The sequence below is a fragment of the Rhizopus microsporus genome (genome assembly GCF_002708625.1).
Source record: "Rhizopus microsporus ATCC 52813 unplaced genomic scaffold scaffold_25, whole genome shotgun sequence".
In the NCBI taxonomy this organism is placed as follows: Eukaryota; Fungi; Mucoromycota; class Mucoromycetes; order Mucorales; family Rhizopodaceae; genus Rhizopus; species Rhizopus microsporus.
In genome coordinates this window covers 218,800-232,306 of record NW_019671940.1, presented here as the reverse complement: position 1 = coordinate 232,306, position 13,507 = coordinate 218,800, and the positions used below count along the sequence as shown (strand labels likewise).

The following is a 13,507-nucleotide window of genomic DNA, read 5'->3' as shown; positions in this document are numbered from 1 at the left end:
TCAAATTGTCACATATAAAATCAATCCTTCATAAATAATATCCTTATCTGCGTCCTCTTCCACTTGACTTTCCACCTCTTCTTGCAAGTGCTGGCACAACCCTTTTAACTCTTTTTGATACTGGCGCTTCAACAGCATTATTATCTGATTCATACAATTCATAATGTTCGTCTGAGAGCTCGTCAAGTTCTTCAAGTTCATTTTCTCGTACTTTAGCTTCGATCCACTCTAAACCAATCTGCAGATTTTCATTCCCAGCGTACATATGATGAGTTCTTTGGTGCAAGTATGCTCTCATCTGCCTGCAATCTTCCGCGAGCATTTCAGTAGAACGGGTTTTGTTGCATTTATAAAGATAGATCGAAAAGCATAATAATTCAATGCGCTTCCATATACACTTTGATCCATCAGTAGGGTGTTTCAGGAATGCAGCTACACAGCTTGGCTTTTGAATGATATTGATGAGTTTGCGAAGAACTTGGCCTGTGGCGTCAACCATTTCCTGAGGAATGGCTTCAGAGCTGCTAATAAAAGTCTGTAGCTGAAGTGGTGGCGCTTTAAATCCGTTCCTGCCAGACTTAAGAACACACAAGATCTGAGCAATAGTCTGAAATACGTTTGCTGATCCGCGTTTAGGCAAGACTTCCTCTAATTGGGTATATTCTGCAGTTAATGCGTTGCACACCTTGGCTATGGGTGTATTGTTGGCACGCAATTTCTCAGCTGTGGTCAAAGAGACACCTAGTTGGATCCTAAGGAAAATCTTGTATTCGTCGTCTTCGTTCAAATCTGTATATTCAGCTACAAGTCATAGGACAAAGAAGCGTGAGTAAACAGGGCTTGTAGCACATGTCAGTAGTCTTACCACATACGATTTCATGAGCATTAAATTGTTCAATAATCTCTCTACTGAAGTATCTTCTTTCAGTATTATGCTGTGCTACAAACATCAAAGAGGTTAATGATACGCTTTTCTTTTCTTTTTTCACGTTTGACTTACTACGCCTCATAGCTTCCAAATTCGCATTTTCAACAGGAGAAGGACCAAAGTAATACTCCACTGGTTCGCCTGAAGAATAATCAATATATGGAATCTCATTGGTCATGAATCTATGTGTAAGGGAAAAAGCTTAGTTAAAATGTCAAGATAAAAAAAATAAGGTCCCCTTACTTATATATAGACGTTAGTCTCTGTTTTCCATCAATACATACACGTACTTTCTTACTTTTAATTTGACGTATAGCAAATAGCAGAGGAGGCACATGATAATTGTTCAAGAGAGAATCGATCAGAGCACGCATTTTGCCAATGTCCCAAACAACTTCTCTTTGATAAGGTGCATTCTATATAGCGAATAACGTGTCAATGTCAAAAAAAAAAGGATCATCATACTCTCCCCTTACCAAACAAATGAGCTCCTTATCGATATGTTCTATAATAAATAGCTTAGACATCAGGAACTATACACTTAATATACTGGTACCTTTCAATTTCCAGATGGGCATGGCCCTAGACTTTGGTCTAGGAAGCGCTGTTGGAAGCATACTGAAATAAGCAAAAAAAGAAAGAAAACGAGACTATTTATTAACCCAGACCAGTGGATCTATTTTTTCCTATATTGACAAGATGGCTACTGTATGCCATAAACAAAAAAGCCCAAAGGACAATGAAACTTGCTCTCTCTCTATTTTATATGATACTCAGACGGATGGGTGTTTGGATATATATTGTTGACTACAAAACTGATTCTTTGAAGCCATAGTTAATCCCTTTTCAATTGGTGAAGTAGACCTAGGACTTGATTGTACCACAATACAACAACCAAAAGAGGATCATTTAATTCCAGAATGACTATTTTGTTGGTTCCTCTTTGATTATAGTCAAAACTATTTTGCTTAATTGTATCTATTGATTATGTCGCCTCTTTAAGCACTAGATTATTAGCTGAATGACGCGTGATTGTTCTTTATAAAAGAAAGAACAATGATCGAGAGATCGTCTCCTTTATGTTCATTAATGTGCTTTAATGAACAAATCAGATGTTGATCTTAAAGGTGATCAAGAAGCATAATAAATTTGTTGATTTCATTGTTCAAAAGAAAAAGTAAACATCGTATATAAACAATGTCAATTACAAGATGATTGGCCAGTAGCAGAGGCGAATGAATCCCTTTGTTTTATATGAGGCGAGCTTTTACTATAGGGTAATCAAGATGGCATCCTTTTTTTTTTTTTTTTTTTTTTTTACTAATATCTAGTTTGACAGTGTTATCTCTATATCATCAAAATAAATCAAAAATAGACTAGCATGTCCGTATGTTTTATTGATGAGTCATCTATGCAAATCAAACATAAGAGCAGATAAAGAAACATAACATGTACTATGATACCAGAACTGTTAATAAAGACTTTTAATATCTCCTTAAGTTTGTTCTCCCTTTTTTCTTTTCCTTAAAAATAATAAACTGTTTCTATTTATTTTTCTGCCTTTTGTTTTTACACAGAATTCTAATGGAGCATTCTCTTCCCCCTTTTTTTGTTAAAGGTTTGAACATGAGTGCTATATAGCTTTGTGTGCGTTGACATTTATTTAACAAGATAATAATATACATCCTACGACTATCATTGATGATGATTGCACGAGCAGTATCAGCAATCATACTATCAATTGCTTCTTAACCAATGACTCAACTTACTTGTTACCGCATAGCAATATCAAAGACTACAAATCAATAAAGTTTAGTGTAGATAGTGATGACGATAGTAGCAGTCGAGTTTATTTTAATTCTTCTCGGCGAACATCTGCGAGTATATACTATGCATATTAATTACAATAAATTAGATGCACTTATATTTTTTGTCTAGTTCCTTCAGACATCATTGTAGATAGTGAGTCTAACACAAATAGTTGGCTGCTCATTAGCAACCGCTCAAAATATTATATACCAATTCTCCAATGGATCCCGCACTACACAAGGAATGACTTCACTCAAGATTTACTTTCCGGTTTATCTCTGTCGGCACTTTTCATCCCACAAGCTTTATCATACGCAACTGGTCTTTGTAAGATACCGGCTATTCACGGATTATACACCATCACAGTCACCACCATAATTTATGCCTGCTTAGGCACGTCATAGTAAGTGAAGACTTTAATTACAACGTCAGATCTAAATATAATTCATTTAGTCAGTTATCAGTCGGACCTGAAGCCTCCGTCTCGCTGATGATCGGATCTGGCATTACGTATCATCAAGCCATGATGAAACAATCACTAGAACCTGAAGCAGCAGCAGCCATCGCGAGCCTCATGGCGCTATTTGTTGGTCTCTTTACATTTATCTTGGGTATTTTAAGATTTGGATTCCTTGACAGCTTAATGAGTAGATCCCTAATGAGAGGCTTCATCACTGCTGTCGCTGTTGTTGTATTCATGCAGCAACTCATTGTGCTACTTGGCCTCGGCAGCATTGCACAACGATCAGGGCTTATGCCGGATTCGAGCACACTGCAACGCGCTATATTTTTATTCAATCATTTTGAAGAGTACCATCCAGTAACCACATTGATGTCAGCCAGTGTAATCACAACATTAATTATATCACCCTGCATAAAACGTTGGTGGAGAGGGAAAAGGGGAGGAAAAGTTATCCGACGCATACCCGAAGTACTGCTCGTCACTGTCGTCACCACGGTTTTGTGCAAAGTGTTCCGATTGGATCAAACTGGGCTCGACATTTTGGGAACTGTAGGCAGATCAGATACCGTTGTACATGCTCCCTTACCGACACCACGGATACCGTCAATTCCTGCCAATGTCGATTTTAATGCAATCATCGCCAACTCCATTATTATTAGCATCATCGGCTTTGTAGAATCAATCGCAGCAGCAAAATCTTTTGCTAGAAGACATAACTATTTTGTGAGCTCAAACAGAGAACTTGTGGCGCTTGGGGTTGCAAACATTGTGGGAAGCCTCTTTCAGGCCTTTCCTGCATTCGGTTCAGTAAGTATATGAATGTGTACAATGTACCACTTTTATTTACACACTATATAATACTTAGTTTCCTAGAAGTAAGCTTCATGAATCAGTCAAGCCAAAGACACAAATGTCGAGTCTGCTGTCGGGCGTGATTTGCATCATTGTGACCATGCTCTTTTTGCCTTATCTCTATTTTTTACCGCATGCAACGTTGAGCGGTATCATTCTTATGGCAGTTATTGCTCTCTTAAAGGAGCTACCTCACGATCTAAAGTTCATGTGGCGCGTGCGCGCATGGAAGGATATTGTATTAATGGTTGTTACGTTTTCAGCAACTGTGCTGTTTTCCTTGGAAATTGGAACAGCCATATCCATTGTACTTAGTCTTCTTGCTACCATCAAACAGTCAAGTTGTCCTCGTATCACTGTTTTAGTAAGTGTAATTATACAACCAAGATATTTACTCATGATAAACAGGGCCGAGTCAAAGAAACATCTTATGATTTTAAGCCAATACAAGGCTCAAGAGAAGAAATAGAACATCTAAAGGATATTTTGATAGTTAGAATAGAAGAACCTTTGAATTTTGCAAATGCAGGTAAATATGAAAAAAAAAAGTGGTATTTATGATCATGATTGGGTTAACGAGCTATACATAGTTCAATTGAAAGACAGGATTACAAGGTTGGAAAAATTTGGTGATATGGCAGTTCATCCATCCGAACAGCCTCGTAGGAATAACCTGTTATATATCATTCTAGACCTTGGCGGTATGGCTTCGATAGACGCAAGGTAAATATAAAGTAGGTTGATCAGCATGTGTGTTTTAATCTCGAATATATGACAGTGCTGTACAAATGCTATATGAAACTATTCAATCCTATCACAAACAAGGAGTACAGGTGCTCCTGGCCAATGGTTGTTCTAATGCCATAGCATTACTTGATCGTGCTGGTGTATTGGAGCTTGTTGGACCGCATTTATTATTTGATAATGTAAAATGTGCCATTCAATCCATTGAACAAAACATGTTTTACACGACCTTTCCAAATAGTTTGGCGCTTGAATATTCTCTAACATGTTAAATTTTATTGTGCGATACATGTATTAAAAAAAGTCATTGAAGTATCAAGTAACTCCTGAAGCATTTTCAGATACCGCCTAGATGCATTCACTTTTTTTTTTGCTTTGATGATATGAGATAAAAATCAGGATTCTGCCTTATCCATAGACAAACATCTATAGGCCTCTAGTGTCACATTACGCATTCTATGTTTATTCGCAATAATGAGTTGCAGGTTTGTAATGATGCTGATGTCCCCTTTACCAATGGTGTCACAGTTACCTAATTTAATGTGTATTATCATCGAATACAATAGACCTTGCCCTTTCTTCTGAATTTTCAAAATTGAGAGATATTCTAGTGTTATTTCAAGATTTTGAACAAGATTTGAATGGGAATATATATTATATTCATTTATTATAAACCTTTGTTATTTGTGTAAGTGATTCCCGTGCCATTATTACAAGTTCCAAAAACAGTCTCATTTTAGAGTAGGACATTCAATGACATTGTGATACACAGCTCCATTTTGAAGACAGACTCTTTTTCTCTTTTTTTTTTTTTTCCTATTTTTGCATAATGTCTTTTAACGATCTGGAGCAAGGCTTAAGCTCCACGAATACTTTTGATGGTATCTTTCTTTCTATTCGAAAGTGCATTCTTACTCATTAACTTCCAGCTGACGAGGATAATGTTCAGTATAAGCAACTGACTCAAAGAATTGCGCAACAGATATTTCATATCAATGGAAATATATCCAGCATGGAAAGACTCGTAGGACTCTTGGGTGGTCCTCGAGATACATCTGAAATTCGAAGCAGCCTGTAACCGTAAAACTATCAACCTGTAGCCTATGGTATATTAAATATCTTGCTTTTTTTTTGTTTAGTCATGACGTTACAGAAGCGACTCGTGATCTCATAAAGAGTACAACACAAGATTTAAAATCGTTATCGACATATAATCAAAACACGGTGAATATACTTGATAATAAGCAAATCGTAAATAGACTTTTTTTTTTGGCTTAAAAAAAGACTGTTTATTCAATTGCTGTCTTAGCGTCAACGAAAACTAGAGCAACAAAAGCTCTCTAAAGACTTTCAAAAAGTAGCTAGCGCTTTCCAAAAGGCACAAAGGATATCTGCAAACAAGCAAAGAGAATGTATCAACCAATCCAAAGATATTACAGTCAGACAGTTGGATACCCTGTATTCTAATGAAGAACAACACCAACAGCACCACCACCACCAACAACAACAACAACAGATGCAATTGAATGCGTTGGATAATGAGATTGAATATAATGAACTATTAATATCCGAAAGAGAAGCCGAGATTCAAAATATAGAAGATGGCATAGTCGAGCTAAATGAAATATTCCGTAATATGGATCTCATTGTAAACGAGCAAGAAAGCGGGATACGTAAGTTATTTAAAGACACATTTAAGCGAATCTCTAATTATCTTTTATTTTTTTTTTTTTTTACTAAACAGAGAGTATCTATGGCAACATCTTGAGCGTTGCGCAAAATACCAAACAGGCTGCAGATGAATTAATGGTAGCAGATCGATATCATAGAAATGCAAGAAGAAGTATGTGTTGGTTTATGCTCATTATCACTATTGTTGGCATCTTAATTGCATTGATTCTTGTCATTGCATAAACTTTATTTATTATCTAGAATAGTATCGTCAGAGATAGAAAGCGATTTTTCCATTACTTGATGTAAAAACTTCTTATTCGCTTCAGCCTCTGATATCTCTAATAAATCCTCTTCCTCCAAGTTGTTATCGTCCTCTTCAAATCCAGTCAAAAGTGGATCATTTTCATATGTGGGCATGAGATATTTGGGATCTTTCCAAAACTCTGCATCCGTAGACAACTTGGTGATACATTTGTTTTCTTTCAAATGTGCTGGTAAATCAGATAGGTTTTCCAAGACGGATCCACATGAAAAGCAAGTGTTGAGTGAGGATTGATGACGGATGTAATTGATGAGAACAATAGTTTGATAAAAGTCAAGGCCTATGCTAAGAGTTAGACACCTTGTTCATGACGTTCTTTGAAAGCTTACCTTTATCTTTTCTTATTTGACTCAAGTTAAATTCATGCTCAGTCTTCATATGTTCAAGTATATCCTTTGGACAAGATAACACAGTTGTATCAAATAAACACATGGTCGACTCCGGCTCATCCTCCTCCCAATCATCCCATGTTTCTTCTCGTTTATCATCATCTTCGCTTTCATAAGCTTCACGCTCGAAGCTTTCCCAATTCTTTCCTGGTTCTAAGTAGTTGATTACATAAAATCGATCATACTGTCGATTCTTGGCTGCCACCTTGAAGTGCTTCTTCTTTCTCATGTGCTTACGAAGAACGGCTGGACTGGTAAAGATCTTTTCACAATAAAGGCACTGAAGACTATGTACAGTCAAATGAGAACACAATCACTTTCTGACTATGTTTAACTTACTTTGACAGTTTTGCTTCTAAAGTATCCAAAAATTCAGTGACATAAACAAGGTTGTCTGGTAAGCCAATATTAAAGTTGTGTTCAGAAAACATGTGCTTGAACAAGGATGTTCTAGCACCGGTGTAAGTAATGTGTACAAAGAGCTTAAATCCCTCATTTACCTGTCTTCTCCTACGATCTTGCAAAATAAACACTTTCTTGGGCACTTTGACTCTACTTCACGCTCATGTTGTTGGAATTTTAAGACCTCATTCTGGTTATTATTTTAGCAAGAGCCACTCATAATGACACACCTATTCCATAACCTACCAGCTTTGTTCTATTGATCTTTTCTCTCATCTCTTTATCCAAGCTACACTTTTCAGGACTAATGATATATACTATAGCAATGGAATAAAGACATGGTCTATATATATATATTGTAATTGGTTGCTACTTACTGCCTTCTTCTTGGGGGTCAGTCTGACCATATTCTTCAAGTGGTTTATTCTCAAGCTCCTTTGCCCATTGCTGTAGATAAGCATCCAGTGAATTATACATATGATGAAGATTCTTAAAGACAAGCTTGTGAGCCTGCTTTAGATGTGTCACAAGCGAAGTCGTATCCAAGAAGGGCGCCGGAGTCTCGCAGTTATCAAATGGACATGTGACAAAAGTGGTTGTATGGTAAGGAGGAACCGGTAAATCAATAGGATCAATGTGTCCTTCTGCGTCCTCTTCTTCAGATTCTTCGTCTTGTTCAGCTGCATGGAACGGATTGCTTTTACCTCGAGATGCTGCTGGTTTCTTTACCGAGGTAGATCGCTTGGGTTGAGGCTTTTTTCCATGAGAGTGCTTTTTCGAGTGGGTTGTGGCCGATTTCGAGGCCTGTGGTTTACCTGATTCAGACGTTTTGTTGGCAGGCTTCTTGTCTTTTCCACTGTTTGAACCGGTGGCTGTCTGATGACTGTGGATCTTTGGCTTTGACTGGCGTCTATTCCTGTTTTGAGGAGGGGATGTAGGGTGGTGAGTAGCGTGTTTGTGATTTGAAACCGTGTGCCATTCTGTGTCTTCTGCCATTTGGGTATAAACAAAGAGAAAAAGTTTCTGTTCGTTTCCACAGAAGATGACAGACTTTGAATCCCGAAAAAGGAAATTTGTATCACTCATTCTCTGTGGTACATAACTAAAGTAGCCCTTATTCTGCAAAAGAAAAATGACACTTTATATTTCTATGATAAACTAAATGTGCTCCATAGAGTTCACTCTATGTAAGTACAAGCTTATGTTATTATACCAAGTACTGACTTTAAATCAACCCTTATAGTCAAACAGAAAGCAGTTGCCAATAATTGATATTAATCTTCCATTGTTCACCCTTTTAGAAGCCTATTACGCTGAGATGTGTTTATTCACGCTTTTGTCGACATGTAAAAGGCATAAATAAGATACCTTCACTCATCACACATGTTTCTATTGTGAAGAAGGCAGCTTTTGTTTCTCTTGAGTATTTGTGTGACTTGCACCAAAAATCAACGTCATTCGCTGAATTTTTCTTTTTGTAATTTTTTTTTTCTCTCTCTTCTTTTAATACGCACACAAACTACACATATATACAATATGGCAACTCATCCACACCAGGAGTCACAACACCCACACCATCACGAACTTCAACACCCACAACCTCTAGCTCATGCGTATCAACCAGCTCCTACTGCATCAGGTGCAGCTGGTCACCCACAAGCACCTGTAGCCACTGCTGGTCAACCCGTGTTTGATTTAACAAAGTTTTGGCAAGAAGAAATGGCAAATGCTGAAAGATTTGATTCTGATTTCAAGAACCACGCGTTACCTTTAGCCAGAATCAAAAAGGTGATGAAGACAGATCAAGAAGTGAAGGTAAATAATTGATATAAAACGAGAACCTGCTTATCAACCATTTATGTAGATGATTAGCGCAGAGGTAAGAGAAATTCCTATAGGCTAATAACATGCCTGTCTGCATATCATTCTAATATCATTGGACAAACCCAGGCTCCAATACTATTTGCCAAAGGTTGTGAAATATTTATCACCGAATTGACTAAGCGTGCTTGGTAATTGAAATAACGCACATAAAACAATATATTAAAAACCAAATAGGGTTCATGCTGAAGAAAATAAACGTCGTACATTACAGAGATCAGATATAGCAACGGCTATATCCAAAACTGACATGTGTGACTTTTTGATTGACATTGTTCCCAGAGAAGAAGCAGCCAAATCTACTGCTGTTTATGAGCATCAAAATGCGTATGCTAACAATACTGCTTACTATCCACATCAATATGCTGTTGATCCAGCTACATATTATTCACAGCTACCTCAGGTAAGGGAATATTATCATGTATTTGACCTTTACTCATCAAAAAAAAAGTTTACAAGTGATCAGGTGCAACAGTATCAAATGCAATTACAACAGTTTGCCCAACAACATCAGCACCTTCCACATCAGCAGGATCCTTCACAACAAGCTCAGGCGCAACAACAGCCGCACCATCAACCACAACCACAGCCACAACAACCTTATCAAGGCCAACAACAGCAGCAGGCACAACCACAACAACAGGCGCATCAGGATCAACACGTGAACCCAAATGAACCCAAGTTAAAGAATGATCAGGCATAAATATTCTTTTTTTTAATTTTTTGACGCGAATAAAGTTATAGAGTTTATTGATAACCAGCTCCTTTAAGGTTTAAGCATGCTGTTTTTATAATCCTTGTTTGTATTTAATAGCTACAATAGGCAATCATGGACAAACATGGTTAAAAAATCTCACGACGTGAAAAATACCTCAAGAATGCCAGTACCCCCATTTTGGGGGAGAAAAAGGTATGGGGGACCTTCTTGTGATAAAGTCACAATAGAAACCGGGTAAGCCAAGGGTATTCTCTCAGTCATCATTTTGTGGTACACGCTTCTTTTGTGTTGAAATTAAATGTACCAACAGAGCTTAACATTGACTATATAAAAGCGTTTGTAATAATGACACAGTTTTGTATGAATACATTAGGATACCAAATGTTTTATTTTATGCATAAATGTTAACAAGTCATATATATATTTGATAAGGGAAAGGGGAAAGGAAAACGAGAGGAAGGGGTGAAGAGAAGGGAGATTCTATTTATTATTATGGCTATTATATTAAAGGTGTATATAAATCATAAATGTAATGATATGTACATGGTATGTAGGAATAAAAGAGAGGAATTAATTCAACAAGAACTGAATGGATGGGAGGTGTAATTCTTTAGGGGGTTCTGGACCAGATGGTTCATCAAATGGGGAATTGTGGCGAATAGGTGGTAAAGTTAAACTGGTGTAGTATGCAGATAGTGATCGAGAGGGACCAAATGTGGGTGAACTATCGGGGGTAAGAACATGGTCGCTTTCCGAGTCCGAGTGATGATAAGGATCATATGCTAAATATACAGATTGCTGCTGTGGTGGTGATGGTCTTGCTGGTGTTAATAAAATGGGTCCAGAAGCATAGTATCGCATATCTTCTGGGTCATTTGAATGTCTATTATTACGTCTACAGTGTGTATGTGTTCGGAGATGACGAGAGAGTTCGTCTGTCCTTGAGAATCGCTTTTGACAGCCGGGAAAAGTACATCCATGAGGTTTTTCGCCTGTATGAGTTCTAATATGACGCGTACGATGTTCTAGTCTTACGAATGCTTTGAAGCACATGGGACATTGATAAGGACGTGGTTTATTCGTTATCTTTTGGTGTTGTTGATACTGATAGCAAATGGACATCGTAAGTGGAATTGAAGGTAAGCCTTATAGTTCGATTTGATAAGAAATGGTAGAAAAATTTAAAGAAAGAAAGAAAGAAAAAAGAAGGGGATATTCATGATAAATTGAGGTGTATTTATATGTTTATCGGAAGGCACGTATCACTTTTTTTTTTATTTATATGTAAAGATAAAAAATCTGTCAATTTTTTTTAGTAAAGATAATTACATCTTTATTTAGTAACCTATCTCTGGCACCGGATAATAAAATTTGGTTTTATATACAGAAAAAATCGAAGAGGGAAATACGTAAAGGAGACACTGTTTGAATAAATATAAAGAGATCAAGTTTATCTTGACATATAGTATTAGTACTACTACTATAGTGATAGTAATAGTAATCATAGTGTCAACAGCACAGACATTTATTAGTATTAGTCATATTCAATTCATAAAGATAGTAAATGGAGCTGGAATATTATAGAGTCGCTTTTTGTCAACCTTAATTTATTTTTTTAGAGATGATCCGCATTATCCCACCCCTCTTTTATTATGTAATACAATTAAATATCACATGCTTCTCAATATCTTTCCGCTTTCTTTAATATAAACATAACAATCAATTCTTGTAATTTCAAAACTATATTTTTATATCTACTGTACACTCTACATAACCATAAAAGTCTTTGTTACTATAGCGACAAGTTACCTTATCTTTTTTTTTTTTTTATTCCATCTCTCATGATCTGTTGGGCATTGTATAAACTAACTCAGCCGATATCACCGATAGTAAACATTTAAAAATTTTCTATCTCTAAATAAATGACCATTGGCCAGAGTGCCCTAGGTGGTGATAAATTGTTTTAAACTGAATGGAATATGTTATACTTGCTCGTGATTGCGTCAAACGAAAAAAATTTATGCCATGATAAAAAAAGGAAACGATCACTCTAGGGTTACCCTAGATCATGCCACATTTTGTATATTGTTCATTCTCCTCTCTCTCTCTCTCTTTGCTTTCATAACGATTTAAGCCCAATGGAAGAAACAGTAAAGACGGATGAATGATTCATCTTTGTAGATGCAATCGACAGACGGGGTTATTCTCCCGAGCCATGCTTTGATATTAAGCTTGTGATTTGAATTTTATAGTATACAAATACATGAAGTGCATATAAATAATAAATAAATAAAAGAACTGTGGATAGCATGTGTTTGTATGACAAACAATTGACCTATCTTTTGACATATTTATCTTTTTTTTTTTTCTTGTTTTTATTTTTTAAAAAATAAACGATACCACAACAAATGAATGGATCATTTCTGCTTTTTCTTCCTTCATTTCAAAAGAAAAAGAAGCTTGCCTTTTATCAAATGGAAGCTTTCTTTTTTTATGCTCTACGTAATATCATTTGATGCATAGAAGAATCTAGACAAATACCCTACTACCACGGGTATTAGGGTTGGATACCCCATCGGAATCTTTTATGCAGAGTGTACCTTGGCTTTTTGTGTACATGCACTCCAGCAATCTCCCTTTATTCTCCTACAAACACATGATTTTTTTTTACATGTATATTATATATAAAACTTATCGTCTATGCAATACATCTTTAAACTTCCTTTTTCAAAAGAATATCAGGCCTACTTTATCATCCACCGACACTGTTGCCTAGCCAACAGACCATAACAACGCCTAATGCGGGTACCGTGGGTTATTTCTTGTGGTCAATGCTCTTTCAATGCAAATGCATGCAACCTTATTTCCATTGACATGTGAAGGCGGTTGATTGTGTAACAATCGTGGGTCCCTTCTAAGAACCGCCATGAGGTAGGGCGAAAAGTATTTTCCATTCACCTTGTAGATATTTAAGGGATCAAATTTATTATTAAATACCCTACTGGTTACACGCAAAAGGGGACTTGTTTCTATAGGGTGATAAATATTGACCCGCACTCTGTTAAAAAAGTATGTAGACTTTATTCAAAGTGATAACTTCAGGCAAACAAATAACAAAAGAGAGAGAGCCCATCAGAAGTAAAAGAAATGATTAGCAAATCAGTTATTACATCAATATTAAATACTAATTAAAAGAGCTTATAAAAAAAGTAGAAAAAGTAACTAAATTTATAAAGAGTTATTAATATCTTACCAAAAGTGCATTATAATGAGCCAACGATAGCTGGGGCCGAAAAAGCAAAGAAGGACGAGAAAAAAGAACAAA

At 36.4% G+C, this 13,507-nt stretch overlaps 6 protein-coding genes across 6 annotated transcripts; 3 read left to right on the top strand and 3 right to left on the bottom strand.

Moving 5' to 3' along the window:
- Positions 1-43: 43 nt before the first annotated feature.
- Positions 44-1,545, bottom strand: RHIMIDRAFT_241836 (uncharacterized protein; the record flags this gene model as incomplete). Its single annotated transcript, XM_023609658.1, has 6 exons — positions 44-801; positions 866-940; positions 1,001-1,110; positions 1,172-1,344; positions 1,405-1,433; positions 1,485-1,545. The coding sequence occupies 6 exons, from the start codon at positions 1,543-1,545 to the stop codon at positions 44-46; spliced, it is 1,206 nt and encodes a 401-aa protein (XP_023462030.1).
- Positions 1,546-2,300: 755 nt separating this feature from the next.
- On the top strand, positions 2,301-5,115 carry RHIMIDRAFT_269802 (uncharacterized protein). The gene is made up of 8 exons (XM_023612153.1): positions 2,301-2,546; positions 2,600-2,809; positions 2,867-3,140; positions 3,191-4,007; positions 4,066-4,416; positions 4,461-4,581; positions 4,643-4,775; positions 4,831-5,115. The coding sequence occupies exons 1-8, from the start codon at positions 2,513-2,515 to the stop codon at positions 5,066-5,068; spliced, it is 2,178 nt and encodes a 725-aa protein (XP_023462029.1). The 5' UTR covers positions 2,301-2,512; the 3' UTR covers positions 5,069-5,115.
- Positions 5,116-5,721: 606 nt separating this feature from the next.
- RHIMIDRAFT_208263 (t-SNARE) lies at positions 5,722-6,710 on the top strand (the record flags this gene model as incomplete). The annotated part of the gene is made up of 4 exons (XM_023607043.1): positions 5,722-5,870; positions 5,936-6,020; positions 6,106-6,469; positions 6,541-6,710. Coding segments are annotated over 4 exons (768 nt in total), but the record flags the coding sequence as incomplete, so codon positions are not given.
- A 3-nt stretch (positions 6,711-6,713) lies between these two features.
- RHIMIDRAFT_241833 (uncharacterized protein) lies at positions 6,714-8,579 on the bottom strand (the record flags this gene model as incomplete). The annotated part of the gene is made up of 6 exons (XM_023609657.1): positions 6,714-7,072; positions 7,122-7,468; positions 7,521-7,631; positions 7,682-7,773; positions 7,830-7,900; positions 7,961-8,579. 6 exons carry the CDS (start codon positions 8,577-8,579, stop codon positions 6,714-6,716), a joined length of 1,599 nt encoding a protein of 532 aa, XP_023462027.1.
- Positions 8,580-9,073: 494 nt separating this feature from the next.
- On the top strand, positions 9,074-10,554 carry RHIMIDRAFT_269788 (histone-fold-containing protein). The gene is made up of 6 exons (XM_023612152.1): positions 9,074-9,398; positions 9,448-9,462; positions 9,534-9,595; positions 9,642-9,867; positions 9,916-10,235; positions 10,288-10,554. Exons 1-5 carry the CDS (start codon positions 9,120-9,122, stop codon positions 10,165-10,167), a joined length of 834 nt encoding a protein of 277 aa, XP_023462026.1. The 5' UTR covers positions 9,074-9,119; the 3' UTR covers positions 10,168-10,235; positions 10,288-10,554.
- Positions 10,555-10,617: 63 nt separating this feature from the next.
- Positions 10,618-11,365, bottom strand: RHIMIDRAFT_269787 (uncharacterized protein). The gene has a single exon (XM_023612151.1). The coding sequence runs from the start codon at positions 11,233-11,235 to the stop codon at positions 10,753-10,755; it is 483 nt and encodes a 160-aa protein (XP_023462025.1). The 5' UTR covers positions 11,236-11,365; the 3' UTR covers positions 10,618-10,752.
- Positions 11,366-13,507: the final 2,142 nt, after the last annotated feature.